The sequence below is a fragment of the Eptatretus burgeri genome, chromosome 7 (genome assembly GCF_056783735.1).
Source record: "Eptatretus burgeri isolate ZD-2024b chromosome 7, Ebu_testis_v1, whole genome shotgun sequence".
Classification (NCBI taxonomy): domain Eukaryota; kingdom Metazoa; phylum Chordata; class Myxini; order Myxiniformes; family Myxinidae; genus Eptatretus; species Eptatretus burgeri.
This window is the reverse complement of record NC_140967.1, coordinates 99,897,072-99,924,664: the sequence shown is the minus strand read 5'-3', so window position 1 is coordinate 99,924,664 and position 27,593 is coordinate 99,897,072. Positions and strand designations below refer to the sequence as shown.

Genomic DNA, 27,593 nt, shown 5'->3' with positions numbered 1-27,593 from the left:
ACCGGCTGGCAAAAGCTCCACATGTGGACCGACAGCGGCAATCATTGGTCTCCGCAACAATTCACGTAAAAGTGTCATGTGTGCTGCGCTTTACATGATATACGCCACCTTTCTTAAAATTAGACAACAACTGGGTTCAAGATTCCGCCGCTATCGCCAACAATTCAACAATGGTGTCTCTTACTTTCTTCGCCAAGGACAAGAAATGACGATTTAACATTTGAATTGACAGCACTTCCTGTTAGGAACAAAACATAAATTTTGCAGCATCGTTGCTCCCTTCCATCCCATCACAACTCACGTTGACGAGAGGTGTGTGCGACAGCAGCGAGAAGCCCTCAAAGATATACTCGTGGTCATCGTACTCGATGACCGTTGGCTGATCGGTCTGCATGCCATAGACAGTACAAAAGGGGGTAATAGGTCTTTGCCCCGACATCCCCCGACCTCAAAATTCTGCATTTATAATCGCAACAACAAAAGTGACCTTTTTGTGGATTCGGATGAAATGCAGATCCCTCGCCCATCCTGTACAAGCTGTCATTCAAAATAAAATTTACGTTTGGCCTCATTCAGTCTTCTTCTCTTTATTCTTCCTATTTTGTTTGCAACAAAATGCTGCACAGTAGCATCATTGACTGAGGGTGCGGCTGTGCCGCTGATGCAATGCCGTCTACAGGTGAGAGCAGGAAGTTGTAATTTGTTCAGGGTGCCGGCGATAGCTCGCATACTCTTTGTGAAGGACACCATGGCATCTTTAACGTCCACCAACTAATGCCGGCAGACAGGACGCCCAGTTTAACTTCCATCCGAGATACGGCACACACACTGGTGCATCACCCTGCCTACGAAACAACCGGATGACAGTTTATAGCTGGGCCAGGATTTGAACCCAGGCCAGACAGCTTAGAGGTGAGTGTGCGTACCTCCTGCCAGCCATCAGCAGCAGCACGGAACTCATTTCAATTGCATTTGGTGGAATGACACGAATGGTCATGGTGGTGGCATTGTGTCAAAGGCTTGGTGATCGGTCCCTGACAAAACCTGGCTTTCAAAGCCATTGATGATATTCCCTGGATTTTTGGACTGACTCTAGAGTTGAATTTTTTTTTTAAAAAAAGAAACACGAATGGAGCAGCAATATAGCATAATCACAAAAATCTCATGGAGTGTTCGAGAAACATTTAACCTTTAATGTGGATGTGCGGCCAATGTTACACCAAACATACAGTGCACATCCTTTAACGCAGAGGGAAACAACACTCACCACCCCACTGTCCCTCAACGATGACGGCGCATGGACAAGTCATTGACATATCAGGAAGGCTCGTTGGATTTTCAAGGCAGGTTCTCAAACACAGGTTCCCAGCAATTGGGTACTCGCTATGGCACTTACCAGGAAGTTGGTAGGTGGGGAGATGGTGACACGGTAGTGGAACAGCCTGCCAGCATTGTTGGTGGTAGGTCGGCAAGCTTCGATAGGCTAGAAAGAAAGTTCGGGGTTGAGCGTTATAATGTACACATGACTCTTACAAACAACAAATGCAGTCTCCTTCTTCTAATCCAGAAAGACTGGCGCTATGTCTAAAAGATATCCGCACAATGCCCATGGCACTTGGTGTCGCGTCTCAGTTTAATGCACCACCGTCCCATGGCACCAGTCAAGACATCACAGGGAGGAAAGACAAACAATGGTGATGTAATCCTACATGTGGACGTGCAGGACATTATTAGAACACCATTATTATTTTTCAAGTACACACATGGGTGCGGGTAGCAATATTTGCTCGGGGTGTGACTGTGCTGCCGATGCAGTGCCCCTTGTCGGTTCGAGTAAGCATTTATAATTTGTTCACAGTACTGGCGATAGCTCGCCTACTCTTCGCGTTGGACACCGTGGAATTTTTAATGTACACAAACTAATGCTGGGAGACAGGACACCCAGTTTAATGTCCAACCGGGAGATGGAACATACATTGATGTCTCACCGAGCCTCTGAAACACCAGAATGACAGTTTAAGGCTGGGAAGACAGTCATGAACCAGGGACTGTTTTTAAAAGTTTAACAAAGCATCACACGGTTTCTGGCAACCGATCACGACTTGATTCAACGGTCAATTATCGTGAGCCTTTGCATCCATCAAGTCAAAAAATGACTTCCAGTGCGGTCCAACATTGTACTCCATGCTAAGCTTACAGGTATCCTTAATACGACATGGATTCATCAAAGTTTGTTCACCATGCTAAGACGCAAGCTCATGCCTCATCTCCACCGGCAAGTTGTGAACTAGTTCAGGCCAAAACTAGCTTGAGTGATCCAGGTGAATCCAGTGATCCTGGTGAATCTAGTGATCTGAAACTCGTGATCCTGGTGAATCAAGTTGGTGTGAACAGACTGAGAACTCACTGGTGGTAACAAGGCATCAGTATCAGCCCTTTGGATTTTGACCTGGCTAACTCGTACTTGAACCCAATGCTACAAGTTGCACGTGTATAACCCACCTGCTCTCCAGGGTACATGGAGTGCCGAATGCCAGTACGTTGAGCACGCATGCTGCACTTGCACAAAGGTCCATCATTCATCTGCAACAAAGCACCAAAACCGCACAACCAGCGTGTAATAGCATGCTCGACGCAGAGCTGGAAAGCAACGCAACGTGACCTGACCTGAAGGAAAGCAAGATGTTTTGTTTTTACCTGACCAGGATCGTTGTACCAGAGCTCATCATGCAGCCGGTCTGGGTGGGCCTTCCTGCGGCGGATCTCGGCAATCACATCCAGAGGCTCACATTCGGAGCTCGATTCGCTGTTGGCGCTGCTCAGCTCGCTGTCACTTTCACTGCCAGATTCACTCAAGTCTTTCGCTGCTCCTTCACACCAAGGGGTATAACGTGAAAATCACCTTATTATTTCTGTCGCACCATCGCACATCTAAAATCTGTCTCATCTAACCCCAACATCATCACATGAACATCACCAAACATGCACACATATGGCTGCTACTCCACCACCTCCCATTTTGGAATATCTGATTGGTGGAAAGCTATAGGATGTCGATGCTCATTCGTTTCAGGAATCACGTTTATGATCATGGAACACCTTACAATTGATCCTAAATTATTAGCCTCGAGACACTGGTTCACTCAAAAGCTCCATATGCATTTCTAAGCTCCCCAACCAACCCCATTATATGCAACACAAAGCGAAGTCACATTCACCAGCATGCTGGTCAAGTCGGGTTGACGGCGGCTGCCACTGAGGTCGAGCCGCACGTGCAGACATCTGCCGCTGCCCGAGCAAGCGTTGCAACTCATCACACAGAGCTCTTTGCCGACTGGTTCCTACGACGGTCGACTCGCCCTGAAAAGATTTGATCGTAATCAAGCCCAACGTCCATACTGCCCCATAAGTCGCATTGACCATCTTGAGTTTCTCTCCATTCCGCAGTTTAGTTAAACCAACCAATATGTTGAACATCACAGTAGACTATGTAAGCCTGGTGTTGGCTTTGTGGTTAGGGTGGCGGCTTGGGATCCCAGGGTCCTGAGTTCAAGCCCCGTTGGCCACTGAATTAACATACACCAGGAGGTTGACTCAGCCTGTCATCCTTCCGAGGTCGGCAAAATAAGTACCAGTGTACTGGTAAGGGGGACACTGCATCAGCGGCATAGCCGCGTCCCAACCAATGATGCAACGAGAGAGATAGAGATAGAGATAGAGAGAGAAGACTATGTGAGGATAAGGAAAACCCACAGGATTATAAGAAATGAATCTCAAACGAAACAAGTTCCGGTAAACAACCACTACGTGGACAAAAAGGAAAGCAGCATTTTAAACAAAACAATGCATCATCTTCTTCAAAAGTCCCAAAGCAAGAAGAGAAACTGCATTATGGGAGTCGTTGTGAAAACGTGCTTCAACTCCAATGGCACTAGGTATTTTTTTTTTAACTTATCTGGAATTTAAATTCCAGATAAGGTTTTGTCATCGCGCACTGTCCATCCGTATGTCAATCCATCCATCCGTCTCCTATTTTGACTTCTCCGACCAAACCGCTGGGCCGATGCGGCTGAAATTTGTCACCAAGGTTCCTCTACTGACTGGTAAAAGGGATTGTAAAGCTCGTTCTCGTCACGCAATTTTAAGTCGGTCAAAATGGTGGTAATGCAAATTCCTTCCAGATTCTTCTTCTGATCCACCAGACCAGAATGCTACCAAATTCGGGTTACAACGATCGGCCAGGATAGGGATGTTCAACTGCCGAAGTCAAGCCCATCACGTGACCGGAAGTGTGTCAAAATGGCCGACTTAGTTAATTCTTGGGAAAATCGTGCAAATTCCTTCAAATATCTTCTTCTCCAGACCTACCAGTCAGAATGCTATCAAATTTGGGTGACATTAGGATGGTGCTCTGATGTTAAATTGCGGAGGCCACGCTGAACACTTGACCAGAAGCGTGTCAAAATTGCGGTCACGCAAATTCCTTCCAAATTCTTCTTCTTTCGACCCACCATTCAGAATTCCACAAAATTTGGGTTGCAACGTTAGGCCAGGGTAGAGATGTTAATTAAATTGCAGAAGTCATGCCGATCACATGACCGGAAGTGTCGAAACGGCAGACTTGGGAAATGTTTGGCTGTGCCACTGATGCAATCTCCATCACCAGCACGCTGGTACTCATTTTGCTGACCTCGGAAGGATGACAGGCTGAGTCAACCCCACCTGGTGTTACTTCAATAGCCCGACAGGGGCTTGGACTCAAGACACGAGGATCTTAAGCCAGCCACCTTAACCATGAAGCCAACATCAGCCCTGGCACGAGGTAGAGTGCATACCTCTGCCAAGCTGAACAGTTTACGTTTTGTATTCCACCGATAGGCCAGATCCGGATCTGAACCAAAATCTAATCAGCTTGTTCTGGTCACCTACCAAACTCACTCACCGAGTTTCATCCAAATCCGTCCAAAACTTTTTGAACCATCATGTTATATATTGTTTTTGGCCCCATCTCGAAATGGTAAAGAAGTCAAAGAAGTCACTTTTTAAATTAGAAAAAAAAAATCTCGTATCAGGAACCGGATCTTCACCAAAATCGAATCAATTTGTCCCTGTCACACACCCAACCTGTCCACCAAGTATCGACCGAATCCGTACATAACCTTTTGAGATATTGTACTCACAGACAAACAAACAGACAAACGGGTGAAAATATAACCTCCATCCACCTTCGGTGGCAGAGGTAACTACTCCTCACAACACATGCAAATATATTGCATCATGAGAATTCAAGTGTTAACAGCAGTTACTTTCCTTTCCCTTCCCCCCCCCCTCCCCAATTTGTCATGACTCTGATGTTGAAACTTGCACCGTCCTACCGATTGTGCACAGATGGCTTGCGGCGTGACTAGGACAACAGCTTACCACTTGGTCCATGGGATCACTGGAGTAGTAATTCTCATGATGCGTGCATCGAATCCACACGGAACTCAAGGGGGTAGATTCTTCTTCATTTGGAGCATCTACGGAGTCTGACTTTGACTCTGACACCGCTGTGGGTTGTTGCGGCGTGCTGGGAGTCTTTGTGACCGAGGTCTCAGAAAAACACGGAGGTGATGCCTGCTGCACACCTCTGCCCTTCCAGTTTGCTTTTGTGACCTCAGAGACCTGTCGTTGGTTTTCATCAACACCTGGATCTCTGAGACAGACATCAACAATATAGGATTTTAAATAGCACTTGAGCTTTATCGTTAGCCCTTCCACCATGCAAGAGGCCTTCGGTTTAGGTGATGTTAATCAATTTCAAACCATGGCCTGAGTAAGAGTAGCAAAGGAGTGATCTTAATTAAGATGCATACCTGACGATAACACTACAAGTCATTTACAGTATGATGCTCAAGCGTCTCGAAATCGTAAAAAACAATAAAATGTATCAATGACTTCTCAATACTGTATTCCTTTTTGTGGACAGAATGGAAAAATAAACCCCTACCTGCTCCTTCTCCTCTTCATACACCTTATTCGCTCTCTCGATGAAGATCGTTCACTTCTTAATCGCCCTCTTTCTCTGTACATACATATCAGTCGAGAGCGTGTATATTTTGCATAAAGTAGAAATCCTCTTTGAACAAAAAAGAATAAATAAAATCCAAGCTGGAATGAGTTTTACCACCTGCTGCGGCTGCGACGGCTTCGATGGTACGGACTCCTTCGCACCCCAGTTTTGCTCCTTGGTTCTCGGTCGTTTCCTCTTGTCCTTCGACTTCGACCTGGACTCGCGCTTCGACTGCGTTGCCGATTTCGACCCAGACCAGACCTCCATGCCGGAGGATGCTTGTCTCGAATCGGATCCCAGCTACCACTCAGCTTGTGACCTAATTCGGATTCGTATCTCCACTTTGACTCGCGGTTCGATTCAAAGTGGTCTCTTCGTCTACGATGCCCAGCTCGATCTCTCGTGTTCTCTTTCTTCTGTTTCGCGTCACCGGCTCTATTTACATCAGTGCTTCCTCTGTTTTCTGATCTATCTTTCCCTTCCCGCTCTCCTTTCGGACCCACCATCCATTCTGCACTCCACTCACCTTCCCTCGATGACCCACTCTGCTCCCCTTCCCACACTCCTTCTCTACTCCTTGCCTTATCCTTTCCCTCCCACCTTTCACAATTCCCCCCTTTTGTCGAAATTTCTGTCTGCCAGGTTACACCTCCTTCCCATGCATGTGCCACAACTGGAGCATATTTTTCTCTTGCAGTCCTTTCTCTCTCCCAAGATCTATCAGGCACAGGAGGCACAATCCCATAACCCCCACAGGCTATGGGGTTTGAGGGCATACTCGAGTTCGTGCTGGGCAGCACACTATGAGGAGAGTCAGATGTAGAGATCGGTAAAGGTGCATTAAGTGAGGAAGGGCTCCCCATATAACCAGGAGGGCATGCCGGAGCATAGGAAAAGGGGTAGACATGGGGAGGGAAAACAAATGGGTAAGGGGGTGGAGGGGCAGTAAGAGGTGGTGGAGGCAAACATGGACGAGGTGGTCCAAAGAAACAGTGGGCATTAGGTGAAGGCCATGGTGGATTAGGATATTCACGATTTCCATATGAACCGGGCAAAGGAACACCCCGAGGCCAGAATGCCATATTACATCACCTGTAAAACACGAAAGGGGGAGGGTGTGTGTGTGGAGATAAACACATCACTTGGGCTGTTTTTGGAAATAGCCACATTGTAAATAATCATTTTGTAATGACACAATGAGAACTGAAGCTCCAACATGGAGCACATGACACAGTGTTTTATCAATACAATTTACAAGGTCTTCAAACTGAAACAGCAACAAAATATAAATATATTGTTATGAATTGCACCGGTTCGACACCACGCACGACCGCTTACGGCCCAACCACAGTCGCGCGTCCGCCGAAAACCGGAATTCAGTCGTAGCTTCCGGACAACTCCGGAAACCTGCTACGGGTGCCTTAACGCACCATAAACTGCCAATATTCTGTCCACGCGGCACAGGGTTAATCGCCGAATCCCAATATACCTAATTATCCGCGCAGACAGAAGTACCGAGAAATTATACCTCGACGGAACTCGTACGGAAACGAGCCGCTTCGCGCGCTCGTTCCGTGTGCGATGCCGAGCGGTTTTAATCGCCAAGTTCCGTCGGACCAAATGACCATTTTTATTGGCTTTAACAGCCTGCTAATTTCCCGAACGCGCCGTGGAAGTCAATGGGAGGAAATGGACGCAACGAGCAGGTTTACATTCAACAATGGGGCATTTATTAAACAAGCAAGCAATCAATGGGGGAAGGGGACATGACACGAGCAAAGCCTACAGCCGATGTCTATTCAATATGTACAGGCACGCACTTAAATCATTTCTACTTATAAAGGACAAGGCGCCACATAAGACATTCATACAAAACCCAGAAAAGAAACGGGCCCATAAGCCTTTATTCGGACTCGGAGCCTGGATGACCGAAGGCTCGCAAGAGGCCGGGCAGGTTACCTGGCCGCCCCTTGTGACGGCTCGAAGGTCTTCGGGTCGGTGACCCCTGGTGTCCCTGTTTGGCCCTCGTGTCGCAACACGCCAGTCGCTTGAGCGGCCGGGCGGCTTGAGCAGCTGGGCGAGCGGCTTGAGTGGCTGCTTGGTTCCCCTCGGTGGTCCGGCTCTCGTCGCGGCCTTTTGTCGGGCCTGGCCGGCGACGCTTTCGGAGGAGTGAAGGGGTCCTTGGCTCTTTTAGAGTTGATGCTCTTTAATGACCCGATGCTGCTCGACCGCCGTCAGGGTCGTTTTCCCTGACCACCAATCTCCGCCGCTGCCGCTGGCTCTCCTTGCCCGGACTCCGACGACTCGCTGGACTCCACCGCAGCTGGCACTTTGGCTTCTCCTCCCGACTGGCACTGATTTCCGAAGCCGCAACTTGCACTGGTTCAAGACCGCTCTGACTCTCTGCTGCAGCTTCGACACACTCCCCAACTCTCCCGACTGGCGACTGCCACTCCGACTTCTCCCGACTCTGCTCAACTGGTTCTTCTCGCCCGGCGACGACTTCTCTCCACAGCTCTCTCTCTACAGCTCTGACTGACTTCTCCACATTCCAGGCGAGCTCAGCCCTTTATAGGTGGGGGCGAGCTTCCCCTTTAACTCTCATCTGAGGCCGGGCCCCGCCCACTCTTCACCTCCGACCTCTCACCCCTCGAAAGCCTCGCTGGAAACTCCATGTCCGACGTCACTAGTTGGTTTCGGGGAAGCCGTCCTGTGATCCATCTATGCAAATCGGCTTGCGTTGTTTGTTCAGGAGATGATGGTTGGGGTTGTTTGTTCGCGTTTGTAGGAGATGATGGTTGCGATGTTTGTTCGCGTTTGTAGGAGATGATGGTTGGCATGGAGATGGCGGTGTTTCGATGTTTTAAAATAAAAGATAAAAAAGAATAATGACTACCTCAAAGATTCACAGCCCGGCACACGAACAATTCCCTTTACACATCGGTGGGGATTCAGTGGGCAGAGTTGGCGGTCTGGGGGGCCGGGGCCTTTGCCTGCGCGGGGCCATACACTGCCGCTGCAGGTGGCCCAGCTGACCACAATTAAAACACCTCACCGGTTACGGTGCATGCCTCCGATGTTCCACATTGTACCCCCCCCCTCAGTTTTGAATTGGGGTATCTGCCAATGGCCCATCACGTGTCCGCCTGTGTGCCGCCTGCCATGGCCCAGACCCCGCTAACCGGCGGTCGACCATGTCCCGGACCATTCCCTCCAGCTCCGCTCGGGAGCCAAGACCAGCCCTGGCTCCCGGTGCATGGTTGTCCACAGGGCCCACCTGCCGGACAGCTATTGCATGTTGCTCGGATCCTCAAGCCGGAGGCTTTGCTGCCTCCCATCGGGCGGCAGCGTCGGCCACCTTCTGGAGGTTTTCCAGGCGAAATGTTGTCAGCAGGGCCCCGGTGTCAGTGCCCGCAAGAGCCTGGATAAAATAGTCCAGGGCAAGGTCTTCCTGGTAGAGCGGCGCCATATTTGCATGCGCGATCCCCACCGCACGGCGAATGTCGTATGCCAAATCACCCATCTTTTCGTGGGGCTGACGTTTATGCCCACTGAACTGAGCTTTCACAAGCTCGCTCTGCTGTTCCACTCCAAATCGGTTATTTAGGGCCGAACGGAGGCCTGACAATGTTATGCCTCCCGGGGGCATCGTGATCAGGACATCGGCCGCCGCGCAGTGCCGCGACAAGGTGGATCCCGCTCTCCTCCATGCTCCAGCCATTATCCCTGGCCACGTGGTCAAACTGGGCCAAATACGCCCTCAGGTCGGTCTTTCCGTCGTACGGAGCCAGTGGCACCGTCCAGCCTCCCGGGTTCCGAACCCCACTCACCAGTCCCTGAGACACAAATGGAGGGCCGGACCCCCCGGATTCCGGCGGTGCCCTACCCCCACGGAACCCGAGCCATTCACCCGGACAATTTGTCAACCCCGTCTGGGTCGGTGCATGCCCTGCACCGTCTTGAGTACTCCCCCATGCCATCCCGCTCATATTCCGCATACACTCCGGATCAATCATACTGGGGGCCTGTATTGGGCCAAGAGACCGCGAAGTCTCAACCCCCCCCCCCCAAACTCGGCATGTACCCCCTCGCATCACTCGACCGCCCTACCTCGTTCCATCTCACCTGGTCGCGATCTGCTTCGAGGGAGCACATTTTCTCCCTCTGTTCCTGAAGGAGGCCATCCTGCCTCTTGCATCAGGTCTCGATACATTCCACTAGCTTAGTCTTAATTTCCTTTACCTCCCCCTCCATATGTGCCTGCTCATCCTTCACTATATTTAACTCGTCCCTCACCCTTTCTATTTCCCCTTGTGTCTCTGCCAATTCTTCCTTCGTCTCGTCCATGTGTTTCTCCAATCGTTCTCCCAGTTCCTGCGTCTCCATCTCTGCCTTCCGTCCCAATTCTCTAACTATTCCCGTCATTTCCTCGTGTCTTCATTTACATCACTCTTTCATGGCTTTCAATTCACCCCTCGTTTCCTGCTGGCCTTCTTCAAACTTTTCTATCGCTGTCGGGTTCTTTTCCATTTCTTTCTTCAATTGCCCTTGTCCTTTTTTAATTTCTTTCACCCCTTGCCCTAGTTTGTCTACCCCTCGTCAAACCGTCATTATTTTATCCGTTACTTCTCCCTTACTCATCTCCATCGCAGACCAAACACCTTTCACACTCCCTTTCAACTCGATCATCTCCCCAAGTACAGTGCCGATCTCCTCTGCCATTTTGCCCTTCACCTCCTCCAGACTCGCCTGCAGGTTCAACCCCATGCTCTGCATTTCACCCCTTATGTTTTGTGTACTCGCTTTTATTTCGTTCTTTATGTTTTGCGCACTCGCATCCATCTTGTCGTTTGTTGTTCGTACATCTTGCATCAATTGTCTCATCATTTCCATCATCTGGTCCATGGGGGAAATTGCACGTGGGGGACGCTCATGCGCCGCCCCAGCCACTCCCAAAACTACTTCTGGGTTTGGTTGTGGGGGAATGTCTTCTTGCATGGGGTCATCCTGGACCATGGATTCCCTTACCATTATTTCTACACCCACCTGAGCCAGCTCATATTGGCTCGCCATGGTGCGTCTGAGAACAATTTAAAATGCTCGTAATTTGGAGGGAACGGGGGGTTTTGCTCTGTACACCCCTGATCTGAATCCCATTACTGGGGGTGGAGGGGTTCAATCCCACTCATGACACCAAAATGTTGTGGGCCGGGATTCGGTGGCGATAAACGACCACAAGGTGGAGCAGTAGAGCCGTCTCCCACCGAACACTCGGAATTTAAAGGTAATCACCCCGGATAACTCCGGAGTTGATGGGCCACTCAAAAGACCGTGATCGCCAATTCTCTGACAGCGTGGGGTAGGGTCAATAGCCAAATTTCAATATACCCAAGTACCCACGTCGTCAAATTACCGGGGAAATCACACCCTCGGCCGACTCTGTCCTAACCGAGTCGCAGGTACCGACTCAGATCCGGCGTAACCGAGCGGAGTTACCAGAGCCACGCCGGTCCCAATGACAACTTAGGCACCAACAGCCTTACTATTTCTCAAGCCCGAACCATGCAAGGCCAATGAAAGAAAACACGAACAACGAACTGGAACATTTAACACGGGGGTTAGGTCGGTTTCTATTTTAAAAAAAATTGAAAGTTGCAAGTCTCACCCCCCATTTCTTTTCCTTTTGATGAGAAAACACCACTGGTGAAGTTTCAGCCAAATCTAATTATGTTTAGGGGTCGCTACCGGATATTGAAATTTCGGAATTTTGTGATTCAAAATATCCCCGCTTTAAAATGTTATGGAACCACTGAATATGGCAGTCCATCTTGAATTGATTATTTTAATTGACCGTCATAGGTAAGATGGCGTGTGCACGATATTGGTCCCGATTGGCCACGCCCACCACTTCCTTATATGGTCACAGTTGTATGCTAATTTGGTTACGTTGGTGTATTGTATTCCAGACTGATCACCCGGTGAACAATAGTCTCATTCGCGAATATGGATCTGAGACGTAAGGATCCACCAGTGTGGCTGGTCGGAGACCGTGCTCCAGAGCTATGTGGACGTCAATTGCCATCGAAACGTGAAGCCCTTCAAGTGTTTTTCTATTTTCACCTGACAGAGAAGAAAACAGTCCAGGAAAGAACAGAATTGGTGACTGAGCAATTGATAAAATTCTGGGACAGAGCGAGAATTTCATATACACAGACTTATCATGTGATAAAGAAAATCAAGACTTATTTGCTGACTGGCAGAAACTTCATAAGAACAAGAACAACAAGTGGTGCCAGGCACAACAAATCCCACCCATTCATCACTATAGGAATGGGTAGGATTATAAGTGACAAATAGAATAAGGTTCACTATAAGGTTAGTTTGAAGTAAATCAGATCATTTTTGACGAAGTTATGAGCAAAAAACGATTTTGATCTTTTCGTGACCTTGACCTTGACTTTTGATCCAATTGGACCCAAAAGTTAATGGGGTCGTCCAAGGTTCAATGCCACCTGTGGATTAAATTTGATAGTGTTTGCTAAAGCCGTTTTGCCGTAAAGTTGCTAACAGACAGACAGACAGACAGACAGACAAACAAGCCGGTTGGTGACGAGGGATTCGCTCGGATCGAAGCGCTGGATACGACGCTTTTCATTCTGACCGATCCACCGACGAAGATTCATTGCCAAGACGTATTGGTTCACATGCAATTGTTCCTCTGCCTGGCAAGGTTTTTCCTATTGCGTATTTTGCCAACTGGCACTCCTCATAAAAAATGACGGTAAATAGACACCCTATTTTTGAAGGACTACCATTTGAAAAATAATCCGTTTGCTGGTTTGTGCTGTGGAGCCCCACGTTGCAGACACACACACACACACACACACACACACACACACACACACACACACACACACACACACACACACACACACACACACACACATACACACGATAACCTTCTCTCAATGCTTGTCTGACCACACCTCCTGAGCCACACAATATTTTTCACAAGCCACGCCCACTTTTCTACGCCACTCCCACTTTCCATCAACCACGTCCACGTTCCCTAAGCTCCTCCCACTTTCCTAAGCCCCTCATAAAAATGACGGTGAATAGACACCCGATTTTTGAAGGACGACCATTTGAAATATAAAACCTCAATCAAAAATCGGCTCGAGTAAAATTTTCTAAATATCTCGAAGTGTTTAATTCCGAAGTCTTGTTTCTCTACATTCAAAACTGAAGGCCAAGTATTGAAAATACTGTACGCCGTTTTTCGGCCGCTACCCAGTAACAACGGGTGGTTGCTGGGCAACGAAATTCAAAGTTACAGGGTAGGATGAGTTACAGGGTAGGACAGACGGACGTACGGACGGATGGACGGCGGAGACAATCACAATATTCCCGCTTTTCTTCGAAAGCGTGGGAATAATAATCGGGGAGGGAAGCACACAAAGAGCAGAGTTATCCGAATAAAAGAAATGCAGGCAATGTACAGTGAGCAAAAAGCAGTTAACAGTTCTACTTAAAGCCCCTGTCACACCTTGATGATTTAGCCAGCATATGGCAACTTATCAAAATGAATCTAAAACGCTGGCGTACGCTGAACTATTGAATTTTTTTCAGTTTTTGGCATATATTAACGAGTTGGACGTATGCATAACATATTAGTAACATACACAGAACGTTTCGATAACTTATACCAACGAATGCTTAGCGTGTTGTCGGCGTTCACAGCTTATGCCCAACGATAGTCTAACTTATGCATAGCGTGGCAGAGTATCGCCGACGATCACGTGGCGTAGCCTATTAAAAGGCTGCCGCTCGACGATTCAAATCATAACTGCACTCGACATCAAAGTGTCGAGACATTAGTTACTTCCCTTAGCAGCGAACAGGTTAATAATACATACATATATATATATATATATATATATATATATATATATATATATTGTTACGGCTGTGGAAATTCGCAGACCACCATAAAGGACCTTAGATCAGTTATGACGATAAGTATATGTGTGGTTAGATTTCCCCACCATTGTTTAGAGGTAATTTCCGTGTTCACAGGGCTGCGATCCTTTGAGATAGCCGTTTTTCTTTTCTCTAACATTATTTTGGACCAATCATCCCCCAACAACCAAATCGCCACCACCAACGCCCCCAAACAACGACACCAAACCACCACCACCTTCGCCTCTTTACCTCCACAACTCCACCCCACAAACATCGCTTCACCGCCATTCTCAAACGACGCCCGCCAATAACCAAATCGCCACCACCAACACCCTTCCCACACCACCACAGCAAACTCCCACCACCATCGCCTTTCTTCCGAACGTCGTGCCATGGGTTGTGAATGGGATCCTTTCGAAGAGGAAATCGGATCAGGAATGATTCACGCCCACTTTTCATCCATCCAATGGCTGAGTATCAGGTGGTGTAGCCCCGCCTCCAAACCCGCTGCGATCCACAAATTTACATATGCATTCCTCCCCCGGCCTATATAAGCGCGAGCACAATGCAGCTCAGAGCAGTCAAGTCGGGTCTGGAGAGCGGCAGTCAAGTCGGGTCTGGAGAGTGGCAGTGTCGGTGGGGCAGAGTCGGGAGACGGAGCTCTGAGCAGACGGGGAAAGACAGACGGGGAAAGGCAGATGGGGGCCGATCGACGGAGAGGAAGGAGCTCGGAGCTCAGGTCGAAGTTGAGAGACGAGGAAGGCGAGTTGCTGAGTGGAGCAGGGACGCGGAGGAGGGCTCAGAGGCGAACCAGAGGGCTGAGTGGGGACCGCCGCCAGAGAAGGGCGTAGTGGAGGCCATAGCCAAGAGGAGTTCGCCGGAGCCAGTGCGGTCCAGAGCGTCAACTCGATGGACGGAGCGTCAGCAATTCCCCTCTCCCTTACCGAGCTCCACGCTAAGAAAGCGCCGATAACCCCGTCCGTTCCCCTCCCCAACGGTGGTGCCGACGGTGAAACACGTGCCTGCATGGAGAACGCCGGAGAGAGCTCACCGGCCACGCCAGGGGCACGAAGCCAGGCGCAGATACGCTGACATCGCGGCTTGCCCGCCATCACGCCACGAGGGCGCGGGTAAGACCCTTCGGTCTCGTGGACCTGGCCGCTCATCCAGGTTCTACGCACATTTGGTCCACGGACCTGTCTGCCACCCTTGCCTTTGAGGGTGGCTTTTTCCTTTGCTTTTGTGTAAATGCATGTGGTGGCGCCGTCTTATAAGTAGAATTGTCTAAGTGTGCGTGTGGAATAAAGACACTTTATTCGGTTGTAATTCTTCATTTGCTAGCTTGACTGTTCTTATACGTGCATGATTTTCTGTATGGCTGTAAAATACGTGCTTGTTTGAGTGTGCAATAAATGTGCTTGTTGAACTGTTCCCCGTTTCGTTGCGTCCTTTCCCTTGTCTGAAAGTTCCATCTTGCATGACGGAAGGAATTGGTAGAGGGGTGCAAGCACCCGGTAAATAATCACTTCCGTCAGGGCCGGCGATAACACCGCTCGGTTATCACTGAAGCACGGAACGGACCGCTTAAGCGGTTCGTGTCCTAGGCCGGCCAGCGGCGAGGTACGATCATCGCCCGGTTAACTACTCGCGCAGGTACTTTGGTAGGTCGAGTTTGGCGAACAACCCTATCCTGCGCGGGTGGCTGATTGGCACGATTGTGGTGTGGTCGAAAGACCCACCCGTGACTAGCTCCTGGCGGTAGTTCCAAGGAGGGTCACGACTGAATTGTCCGTTCCGGTGGGCGACGCGGTCGCGATTTGAGTTACGTGGCCGATCGCACGCCGGGCAGACCGCAATTCGTAAAAATATATATATATATATATATATATATATATATATATATATATATATATATATATATATATATATATATATATATATATGGAAGGGAATCACTGACTCCCTTTGGGTCCATATAAATATATATATATGTTTATTCATACACTTTGAAAAAGGTATAATAATATAATGTACAGTCAATAAAAACGTATTACAAAGTAACAAGAAAAATTTTTTATCTACCAATTCCCCGAAACGCTGCCAATACGCCATTATACGGTTGCTGTAAGTTCGAAACACGTTTAGTAAGTTCTGTGGTCGTCCGGAAGACGTCAAATACGTCTCCATACGTCAATATGCTTTGGAGATACGTTACACATTGGTTCAAAGTACGTTACTCATTGGTTAGAAATAAGTTTTGGGTACGCTAGACATTACTTCGACGTTTAAGTAACTTAAAGTAACGTGTGTCGACGTGTGTCAACGATCGCATAACGTGCCTACAACTTATGGCCAGTGTATGCGGAACGTCTGAGTCATATGCTAGCATACGTCGACAAATTTTGAGCATGGCCAAAATTTGTCGACGGGTTCGGCGTACTACGACCAACGTATGCCAGTGTGCTTCAACGTGCCCTTAACGTACACAAAACTTACCCATAACGTATTCGACGTGTGCCAGGGTATTCGCCAAATTTTTCATACGTCGGCATACGCTGGCTAAAACGTCAAGGTGTGACAGCCCGTTAACAGACTGGCGCCACAAATAAACACACACACACACACACACACACACACACACACACACACACACACACACACACACACACACACACACACACACACACACACACACACACACACACACACACACACACACACGGTGGCCTTTCAGCTCGGGAGGGAAAGACGAGCTGAGGGCAGGGGCCTGTTCTTGCATCTGTCCACCTGGTGCGGTCTGGTCGAGCTTGTCCGGTGGCGAGACTCGAACCCGCCACCAACAACGCAGCACCAAGCACCAGGGACCAGGAACGATGCAACGGACACCAGCCAGCACGGGAACGGACCAGACGAGACGAGCACCCGCGGGGAGACGAGAATGCCAGCAGGCAAGACGAGGCTTCTTCTCTCTCTCCTTCTTTCTTTTCGACGGGGCGAACCTTTCTTTCTCGAAGGCTCGCCACTTCTTATCCTTCCCCTCCCCCGCGGGTCGAGGGAAGCGCTCTGAGGGACTCGCCTCCGGATTGGACGATGGGCGAACATCCCATCTGGCTGGGCGGTGCCACTCCTGTGGTGGTCAGCCTCCTGATTGGAGGAGGCGTCTCGGATGCCCGCCCCCCTGAAGAGGCTCCATAGTAGCTTTCGGCACGCTAGCCTCCCATTGGCTGGGGCGCGCGTGCGATGCTCGCCCTTCGCTCATTGGCTGGAGGAAACGTTCCATGCCCTTCCTCGGGGCGGAGCCTCGATCTGAGGTTATGGAGGCTCCGCCCACGCCTTCAGCCAAAAACACGTGGGCAATGGTGACCGGGTTGAGTGAGGGACGGTTCCGTTGTTTTGTTGTTGTTGTAGTAGATGTATAAATCCTGACTATAAAATAACTCGGCACACACACTAAATTCCCATTAGACATCGGGATGGATTCTAACAGTACACATACTTATCAAAATAACTAAGCTGAGGGACTGCTGTCTGTTTGTGTGAAAATGGCTTCTAGATTCGTAACAATATATATATATATATATATATATATATATATATATATATATATATATATATATATATATATATATATATATATATATATATTACACACAGATATATACAGCAACCACTGCAACAACCAAATCATTAATTGACATAACACAGGAAGACACGAGCTAGTTATGAAGCACCTGTGGCATGATATTGAGTTTGTCAAATCCTACAACATTATGTCAGCACAACGTGAATGTTCGCAAGGCATGATGGCATCTTCTCATTACAATGCGTACAGGACCGACGGGGTGCACCACGATGCGTACGGTACACACAACGATGCGTACGGTACACAACAATGCGTACGGTACACCCGGGGTGCAATACAAGGTGTACGGTACACACGGGGTGCACAACGATGCGTACGGTACACACGGGGTGCACCACAATGCGTACGGTACACACGGGGTGCACAACGATGCGTACGGTACACCCGGGGTGCAATACAAGGTGTACGGTACACACGGGGTGCACAGCAATGTATACAGTAGACACGGGGTGTAATACAAGGCGTACGGTACACATGAGGTGCACCACGATGCGTACGGTACACATGAGGTGCACCACAATGCGTACGGTACACACGGGGTGCAATACAAGGTGGACGGTACACACGGGGTGCAATACAAGGTGTACGGTACACATGTGGTGCACCACGATGCGTACGGTACACATGAGGTGCACCACAATGCGTACGGTACACACGGGGTGCAATACAAGGCAGACGGTACACATGGGGTGCAATACAAGGCGGACGGTACACACAGGGTGCAATACAAGGCGGACGGTACACACAGGGTGCAATACAAGGCGTAGAGTACCTCCAAGACACGGTATTGAACAAAGAGCGGTGTTGTGGGACACAGTGTTGTGGGACACAGTGTTGTGCGATACAGTGTTGTGATGTCTTGGGTGTTGTGTGCTGTGATGTCTTGGGTGTTGTGTGCTGTGATGTCTTGGGTGTTGTGTGCTGTGTGCTGTGATGTTGTCTTGTGTGTGTTGGGCGGTACAGTGTTGTGTGTGTTGGGCGGTACAGTGTTGTGTGTGTGTGTGTGTGTGTTGGGCGGTACAGTGTTGTGTGTGTGTGTGTGTTGGGCGGTACAGTGTTGTGTGGGTGTGTGTGTGGGGCGGTACAGTGTTGTGTGTGTGTTGGGCGGTACAGTGTTGTGTGTGTGTTGGGCGGCACAGTGTTGTGTGTGTGTTGGGCGGTACAGTGTTGTGTGTGTGTTGGGCGGTACAGTGTTGTGTGTGTGTTGCCCGGTACAGTGTTGCGTGTGTGTGTGTGTTGGGCGGCACAGTGTTGTGTGTGTGTTGGGCGGTACAGTGTTGTGTGTGTTGGGCGGTACAGTGTTGTGTGTGTTGGGCGGTACAGTGTTGTGTGTGTTGGACGGTACAGTGTTGTGTGTGTTGGACGGTACAGTGTTGTGTGTGTTGGACGGTACAGTGTTGTGTGTGTTGGGCGGTACAGTGTTGTGTGTGTTGGGCGGTACAGTGTTGTGTGTGTTGGGCGGTACAGTGTTGTGTGTGTTGGGCGGTACAGTGTTGTGTGTGTTGGGCGGTACAGTGTTGTGTGTGTTGGGCGGTACAGTGTTGTGTGTGTTGGACGGTACAGTGTTGTGTGTGTTGGACGGTACAGTGTTGTGTGTGTTGGACGGTACAGTGTTGTGTGTGTGTGTTGTGCGGTACAGTGTTGTGTGTGTTGGATGGTACAGTGTTGTGTGGTACAGTGTTGTGTGGTACAGTGTTGATTGTGTTGTGTGGTAGTGTTGTGCGGTAGAGTGTTGTGCGTGTTGTGCGGTACAGTGATGTGTGTGTTGTGCGGTACAGTGTTGTGTGTGTTGGGCGGTACAGTGTTGTGGGTGTTGGGCGGTACAGTGTTGTGCGTGTTGGGCGGTACAGTGTTGTGTGTGTTGGGCGGCACAGTGTTGTGTGTGTTGGGCGGTACAGTGTTGTGTGTGTTGGGCGGTACAGTGTTGTGTGTGTTGGGCGGTACAGTGTTGTGTGTGTTGGGCGGTACAGTGTTGTGTGTGTTGGGCGGTACAGTGTTGTGTGTGTTGGGCGGTACAGTGTTGTGTGTGTTGGGCGGTACAGTGTTGTGTGTGTTGGGCGGTACAGTGTTGTGTGTGTTGGGCGGTACAGTGTTGTGTGTGTTGGGCGGTACAGTGTTGTGTGTGTTGGGCGGTACAGTGTTGTGCGTGTTGGGCGGTACAGTGTTGTGCGTGTTGGGCGGTACAGTGTTGTGCGTGTTGGGCGGTACAGTGTTGTGTGTGTTGGGCGGTACAGTGTTGTGCGTGTGGGGCGGTACAGTGTTGTGCGTGTTGGGCGGTACAGTGTTGTGTGTGTTGTGCGGTACAGTGTTGGGTGTGTTGGGCGGTACAGTGTTGTGTGTGTTGGGCGGTACAGTGTTGTGTGTGTTGTGCGGTACAGTGTTGTGTGTGTTGGACGGTACAGTGTTGTGTGTGTTGGACGGTCCAGTGTTGTGTGTGTTGTGCGGTACAGTGTTTTATGTGTTGTGCGGTACAGTGTTGTGTGTGTTGGGCGGTACTGTGTTGTGCGTGTTGTGTGGTACTGTGTTGTGTGTGTTGTGTGGTACTGTGTTGTGTGTGTTGGGCGGTACAGTGTTGTGTGTGTTGGGCGGTACAGTGTTGTGCGTGTGGCGGTACAGTGTTGTGCGTGTTGGGCGGTACAGTGTTGTGTGTGTTGTGCGGTACAGTGTTGTGTGTGTTGTGCGGTACAGTGTTGTGTGTGTACTGTGTGGTACAGTGTTGTGTGTGTTGGGCGGTACAGTGTTGTGTGTTGTGCGGTACAGTGTTGTGTGTTGCGCGGTACAGTGTTGTGTGTGTTGTGCGGTACAGTGTTGTGTGTGTTGTGCGGTACAGTGTTGTGTGTGTGTGTGTTGTGTGGTACTGTGTTGTGCGTGTTGTGTGGTACTGTGTGTGTGTGTGTTGTGTGGTACTGTGTTGTGTGTTGTGTGGTACAGTGTTGTGTGTGTTGTGCGGTACAGTGTTGTTTGGTACAGTGTTGGGTGGTACAGTGATGTCACGTGTTGTGTTGTGTTGTGCGGTACAGTGTTATGTGTGTTGTGCGGTACAGTGTTGTGTGTGTGTTGTGCGGTACAGTGTTGTGTGTGTGTTGTGTGGTACTGTGTTGTGTGTTGTGTGGTACTGTGTGTTGTGCGGTACAGTGTTGTGCGGTACAGTGTTGTGTGGTACTGTGTTGTGTGGTACTGTGTTGTACAGTGTTGTGTGTGTTGTGCGGTACAGTGTTGTGCGGTACAGTGTTGTGTGGTACTGTGTGTTGTGTGGTACAGTGTGTTGTGTGTTGTGTGGTACAGTGTTGTGTGTGTTGTGTGGTACAGTGTTGTGTGTGTTGTGTGGTACAGTGTTGTGTGTGTTGTGTGGTACAGTGTTGTGTGTGTTGTGTGGTACAGTGTTGTGTGTTGTGCGGTGCAGTGTTGTGTGTTGTGCGGTGCAGTGTTGTGTGTGTTGTGCGGTACTGTGTTGTGTGTGTTGTGCGGTACAGTATTGTGTGTGTGTTGGGCGGTACAGTATTGTGTGTGTTGTGTGGTACTGTGTTGTGTGTGTTGTGTGGTACTGTGTTGTGTGTGTTGTGCGGTACAGTGTTGTGTGTGTTGTGTGGTACAGTGTTGTGTGTGTTGTGCGGTACAGTGTTGTGTGTGAGTTGTGTGGTACTGTGTTGTGTGTTGTGTGGTACTGTGTGTTGTGTGGTACAGTGTTGTGTGGTACAGTGTTGTGTGGTACAGTGTTGTGTGGTACTGTGTTGTGTGGTACAGTGTTGTGTGTGTTGTGCGGTACAGTGTTGTGTGTGTTGTGTGGTACAGTGTTGTGTGTTGTGTGGTACAGTGTTGTGTGTGTTGTGTGGTACAGTGTTGTGTGTGTTGTGTGGTACAGTGTTGTGTGTGTTGAGTGGTAAAGTGTTGTGTGTGTTGTGCGGTGCAGTGTTGTGTGTGTTGTGCGGTGCAGTGTTGTGTGTTGTGCGGTGCAGTGTTGTGTGTTGTGCGGTGCAGTGTTGTGTGTGTTGTGCGGTACTGTGTTGTGTGTGTTGTGTGGTACAGTGTTGTGTGTGTTGTGTGGTACTGTGTTGTGTGTTGTGTGGTACTGTGTGTTGTGTGCGGTACAGTGTTGTGCGGTACAGTGTTGTGTGGTACTGTGTTGTGTGTGTTGTGTTGTACAGTGTTGTGTGTGTTGTGCGGTATAGTGTTGTGAGGTACTGAGTGTTGTGTGGTACAGTGTTGTGTGTGTTGTGTGGTACAGCGTTGTGTGTGTTGCGTTGTACAGCGTTGTGTGTGTTGTGTGGTACAGTGTTGTGTGTTGTGTGGTGCAGTGTTGTGTGTTGTGCGGTGCAGTGTTGTGTGTGTTGTGCGGTACTGTGTTGTGTGTGTTGTGTGGTACAGTGTTGTATGTGTTGTGCGGTACAGTATTGTGTGTGTGTTTGGCGGTACAGTATTGTGTGTGTTGTGTGGTACTGTGTTGTGTGTGTTGTGTGGTACTGTGTTGTGTGTTGTGTGTTGTGCGGTACTGTGTTGTGTGTGTTGTGCGGTACAGTGTTGTGTGTGTTGTGTGGTACAGTGTTGTGTGTGTTGTGCGGTACAGTGTTGTGTGTGTGTGTTGTGTGGTACTGTGTTGTGTGGTACTGTGTGTTGTGCGGTACAGTGTTGTGTGGTACAGTGTTGTGTGGTACTGTGTTGTGTGTGTTGTGTGGTACAGTGTTGTGTGTGTTGTGCGGTACAGTGTTGTGTGTGTTGTGTGGTACAGTGCTGTGTGTTGCGCGGTACAGTGTTGTGTGTGTTGTGTGGTACAGTGTTGTGTGTGTTGTGTGGTACAGTGTTGTCTGTGTTGTGCGGTGCAGTGTTGTGTGTGTTGTGCGGTGCAGTGTTGTGTGTTGTGCGGTGCAGTGTTGTGTGTTGAGCGGTGCAGTGTTGTGTGTTGTGCGGTGCAGTGTTGTGTGTTGTGCGGTGCAGTGTTGTGTGTGTTGTGCCGTACTGTGTTGTGTGTGTTGTGCGATACAGTGATGCGTGGGGTGTGTGGTACAGTGTTGTATGTGCTGAGTGGTACAGTGATGTAGGGGGTGTGCGGCACAGTATTGTGTGTGTGTTGGGCGGTACAGTATTGTGTGTGTTGTGTGGTACTGTGTTGTGTGTGTTGTGTGGTACTGTGTTGTGTGTGTTGTGTGGTACTGTGTTGTGTGTGTTGTGCGGTACTGTGTTGTGTGTGTTGTGCAGTGCTGTGTTGTGTGTGTTGTGCGGTACTGTGTTGTGTGTGTTGTGCGGTACAGTGTTGTGTGTGTTGTGTGGTACAGTGTTGTGTGTGTTGTGTGGTACAGTGTTGTGTGTGTTGTGTGGTACAGTGTTGTGTGTGTTGTGTGGTACAGTGTTGTGTATGTTGTGTGGTACAGTGTTGTGTGTGTTGTGTGGTAGTGTTGTGTGTGTTGTGCGGTACAGTGTTGTGTGGTACAGTGTTGTGTGTGTTGTGTGGTACAGTGTTGTGCGTGTTGTGCGGTACAGTGTTGTGCGTGTTGTGCGGTACAGTGTTGTGTGTGTTGTGCGGTACAGTGTTGTGTGTGTTGTGCGGTACAGTGTTGTGCGGTACAGTGTTGTGTGTGTTGTGTGGTACAGTGTTGTGTGTGTGTTGTGTGGTACAGTGTTGTGTGTGTGTTGTGTGGTACAGTGTTGTGTGTGTGTTGTGTGGTACAGTGTTGTGTGTGTGTTGTGTGTGTTGTGTGGTACAGTGCTGTGTGTGTTGTGTGGTACAGTGTTGTGTGGTACAGTGTTGTGTGTGTTGTGCGGTATAGTGTTGTTTGGTACAGTGTTGGGTGGTACAGTGATGTCACGTGTTGTGTTGTGTTGTGCGATACAGTGTTGTGTGTGTTGTGCGTGTTGTGCGGTACAGTGTTGTGCGGTACAGTGTTGTGCGGTACAGTGTTGTGCGGTACAGTGTTGTGCGGTACAATGTTGTGCGGTACAGTGTTGTGCGGTACTGTGTTGTGTGGTACTGTGTTGTGCGGTACAGTGTTGTGCGGTACAGTGTTGTGCGGTACAATGTTGTGCGGTACAGTGTTGTGCGGTACTGTGTTGTGTGGTACTGTGTTGTGCGGTACAGTGTTGTGTGGTACTGTGTTGTGCGGTACAGTGTTGTGTGGTACTGTGTTGTGTGGTACTGTGTGTTGTGCGGTACAGTGTTGTGCGGTACTGTGTGTTGTGTGGTACTGTGTTGTGTGGTACTGTGTGTTGTGCGGTCCTGTGTTGTGTGGTAATGTGTGTTGTGTGGTACTGTGTTGTGTGGTACTGTGTTGTGTGGTACTGTGTTGTGTGGTACTGTGTGTTGTGCGGTACAGTGTTGTGTGTGTTGTGCTGTACAGTGTTGCGTGGTACAGTGATGTCACGTGTTGTGTGTGTTGTGCGGTACAGTGTTGTGTGTGTTGTGTGTTGTGTGGTGTGTGGTACAGTGATGTCACGTGTTGTGTGTGTTGTGCGGTGCGGTACACACCAATTTCGTTGAACAGTCGCGGGCCAAGCCGTTTTCCCGTTAACAACACCTTCCGTTCCGAATCGCATCCCCAAGCTGTTACTTGGTCGGTCAGAGCTATTTTGTTGACAATCTCGTTTAACAACTTGGCTTCAATTAACCCAACAATGTTAACGTTGTCTCATTAACGCAGATGCACACTTTGGAAAGCAACATTTATTAATATAATAACACCAGAGATCCTGAGCGATGCACAACTATACACCGCCCAATAAACATTTTCCTTTGTCAATCATGGAGTTTGTATATTATGTAGAATAAAGGTTTTTTGAGACACGGCGTTTAAAAATAAAAACGAGATAGCATCTTCTGGAATACTTCATTTTGTTTTTTATTCGCTATAACATATATTTACATAAAAGGAAATTTGTTTTTCCTCACTTCCTTATTTGGTACAACTTGTTTTATATTCCTCAAGCTGCCCTTTTTTTTTGTCCATCTGGGATTTAGTTGAGATTGCACGTATTTGACGAGGTAAAAAAAAAAAAAAATTGTGGAAGTTATTTCGTGTAAGTAATATAATCCATGCGAATGTAGTTGGTGTCAGTGTCTCGCACTTGGATTCAAATCATAAGTTGAAGTAAAACAATTGATACTTTGTGTTAGCGCCTTGCGCTACTCTGTTCTTTCGAAATGGGAAGCGATTTGTAAAAACGTCACGGGTTTTCATTTCGACGTCCGTGCAAGCGAATACTCATCGTTCTTCCCTTACCTCACGTCACGTTACGTCACCTCAGCGCAGAGCGCGAGCGCCGAGTCACCTCAGCGCAGAGCGCGAGCGCCGAGTTTCCTCGCGCGCCCTTCGTTTCGTTTCGCTGCGATGCTCAGTTCGTTGCCGGTCGCTGTCCCGCTCCTTGTCTCGCTTCCGCCTCCAGCCTTGCAGCTCGTCATGGAGGGAAACTACAGGAAGAAGTTGGAGCAATTTCGCCGAAAGCACACCAATCCTTTCAACTGTGGCGGTGAGGGTGGCTTCTTGCATGAGTGCGATGATGCTGGAGACGTCGGTGAGGAGACTGAAGATGTTGGGGATCTCAGTGAGGAGGTTGGAGTCTTTCAGGGTGAGTGTCGTGTGCTGTGTTTTTACCCTCCCTTTTAAAGTGCCTGATGGGAGTTGGCATGAGTGTTCATTGCTGAGTGTTTGGTGAGTCCGATCAACCTTACCAAGGAGGCTGTTCGGTTAATAGTGTTACGGCTGTGGAAATTCGCAATACATCATAAAGGGTCCTCAGGTGAGATATATCGATAAGTTCATGTGTAGTTAGCCCACACCTGTTGTTTAGAGGGAATATGTGTGATTCATCCAGGCTGCGACGCTTTGAGTTAGCCATTTTTTTTCTTTCTCTGTCGTTATTTTGGACCATTAAGCCGCCAACAACTCAAACACCACCACCTTTGCCTCTTTACCTCCACAACTCCATCCCGCAAACATCGCTTCACCGCCATTCCCAAACGACGCCCGCCAACCACCAAACCACCACAGCAAACCCCCCACCACCTTCGCCTTTCTCCTTCCACAACCATCGACCCCACCACCAGTCAACACTGAACGTCGTACTGTCCGAAGCCGTTCGGTCATTGCTGCCGAACGCAGCAAGCCGTGAGTGCAATGGATGGCTTTACGGGAGGGAAATTCGGATCAGGAAGGCTTCACGCCCCTTTTCCTCCGTCCAATGGGCGAGTGTCGGGCGGTGTGGCCCCGCCTCCAAGCGCGATGAATGTGGATTCCTTACGGGAGAGAAATTCGGATCAGGAAGGCTTCACGCCCCTTTTCTTCCGTCCAATGGGCGAGCGTCGGGCGGTGTGGCCCCGCCTCCAAGCGCGATGAATGCGAATTCCTCTCAGGAAGGAATTCAGATCAAAAGAGGCTCACGCCCCTTTTTGCCGCACCAATGGCTGAACAGAGGGTGGTGTGGCCCCGCCTCCAATCGCATTTTGATCCTAAAATCTGAATACAGGCTCCTCCCCCATCTATAAAAGACGCTAATCTGTGTGAAACTGAGAGTTGTAGTGTGGGGGTCACTTGTCTCGTCGCTGGACTCGTCTCGTCGTTGAAATCGATCCACCTTCGCTTCCACAAGCGACCAAGCCAGCCAGCCATTCCCCTTGCTCGACCCTGAGCATCAACAATTCCCCCCCCCCCATCTGCGCTAAGATAGTGCCGGTGGCCCCTTTCATTCCCCACCTAACCGTGGTGCCGACCCAACCATGCTAGCGCGGAGCACGCCGGAGCGGGCTCATCGACCACGCCAAGGACACGGAGTCGGGGCGCAGCTGCGTGGACATTGCGGCTTGCCCGCCATCGCGCCACGAGGGCGCGAGTAGGACCCTTCGGTCTCGTGGACCTGGCCGCTCCTCCAGGTTCCGCGCACATTTGGTCCACGGACCCCGTCTACCTCCCTGCCTATGGGGAGGTCTTTCCTGTTTATTTTCAATGTATGATGTGGCGCCGAGTCCCGACAAGTATAATTGTTTAAGTGTTGTAAATAATTATAATCGGTAGTAGTGCTTTTGCTTTGGTTGCATTTTCCTTTTTTGCTGCACATTGCATTGCTGCCTTATGTGCTTGTCTGTGTGTGAAAATAAAGTGCTTGCTTGTCAAACTGTTTCCCGTTTCTCTGCGTCCTTTCCTCTGTTTGAAAGTTCCATCTTGCATCACGAAAGGGATTGATAGTGGGTTGAAACACCCAATAAGTAATCTAAACCGTCGAGGTCGACGATAACTCCGCTCGGTTATCCCTGCAGCACAGAACGAGCCGCTTAAGCGGTTCGTGTCCGAAGTCGACCTGCGGTGAGGTACGATAGCCCGGTCGACCACTCGCGTAGGTACTTAGGTAGGTCGAATTTGGCGAGCAACCCTATCCTGCGCGGGTGGGAAATTGGCACGATCGTGGTGAGGTTAAACCCCCACCCGTGACTGGCTCCTGGCGGTAGTTCCCGGAGGGTCACGACTGAATTGTCCGTTCCCGTGGGCGACTTGTCGCGATTCGAGTTACGTGGCCGATCGCACGCCGGACGGGCCGAAATTCGTAACAATATTATTACAGCGCGGCGACATCGCGCTGCTATATAATTGGCTATTCTGTCCTGTGTCTTCTGTCACACTAATGGCCGCATATGTCCCTTTGATCTGAGGGCGATAAATAGAAATTTGTCCAACGTCACAACTCTTCCCATCATGCATGCTCATTCACCGTGTCGACATTTATATTTTATAACTGCAAAATTGTTTAATCATTCTTAACCTCGACTTTTACTGCCCCCGGCCGTGCGATATCGAAGTACAGTATTCGCTTCTTGTTAGTTACCGTCATGCATTTGCTCTTTCCATAACAAAACTAGCGATCTGCGTTGGCAGCACTACCACTACCTCTTCAATCCGGGTTGCCTGAAAATGGGTGGGGAGGGGGGGTAGTGGTGAGGGGTTGACCATCAAGAAACAG

At 49.3% G+C, this 27,593-nt stretch overlaps 2 protein-coding genes across 9 annotated transcripts in view; one reads left to right on the top strand and one right to left on the bottom strand.

Annotated features, from left to right (window-relative positions):
- The window catches only part of DROSHA (drosha ribonuclease III), a 91,888-nt gene extending 67,534 nt beyond the window's left edge, over window positions 1–24,354 (bottom strand). Inside the window, exons 1-9 of one of the 3 annotated variants that reach the window (XM_085889863.1) lie at window positions 24,115–24,354; window positions 6,170–7,144; window positions 5,990–6,064; window positions 5,422–5,695; window positions 3,219–3,360; window positions 2,698–2,870; window positions 2,503–2,583; window positions 1,397–1,483; window positions 302–388 (exon numbers count right to left, since the gene is read on the bottom strand). In XM_085889863.1, the coding sequence (XP_085745989.1) occupies window positions 302–388; window positions 1,397–1,483; window positions 2,503–2,583; window positions 2,698–2,870; window positions 3,219–3,360; window positions 5,422–5,695; window positions 5,990–6,064; window positions 6,170–7,134 (1,884 nt within the window). In that variant the 5' untranslated portion in view covers window positions 7,135–7,144; window positions 24,115–24,354. The remainder of the gene's footprint in view (window positions 1–301; window positions 389–1,396; window positions 1,484–2,502; window positions 2,584–2,697; window positions 2,871–3,218; window positions 3,361–5,421; window positions 5,696–5,989; window positions 6,065–6,169; window positions 7,145–24,114) is intronic. The other 2 variants (XM_085889862.1, XM_085889861.1) reach the window with 2 other exon arrangements.
- Window positions 24,355–24,835: 481 nt separating this feature from the next.
- The window catches only part of DEF8 (differentially expressed in FDCP 8 homolog), a 49,941-nt gene continuing 47,183 nt past the window's right edge, over window positions 24,836–27,593 (top strand). For 3 of the 6 annotated variants that reach the window (XM_085889869.1, XM_085889865.1, XM_085889870.1), the window contains exon 1: window positions 24,841–25,211. In XM_085889869.1, coding sequence (XP_085745995.1) covers window positions 24,974–25,211 — 238 coding nt within the window. In that variant the 5' untranslated portion in view covers window positions 24,841–24,973. Of the gene's footprint in view, window positions 25,212–27,593 lie in introns of all 6 variants that reach the window. The other 3 variants (XM_085889867.1, XM_085889868.1, XM_085889866.1) reach the window with 3 other exon arrangements.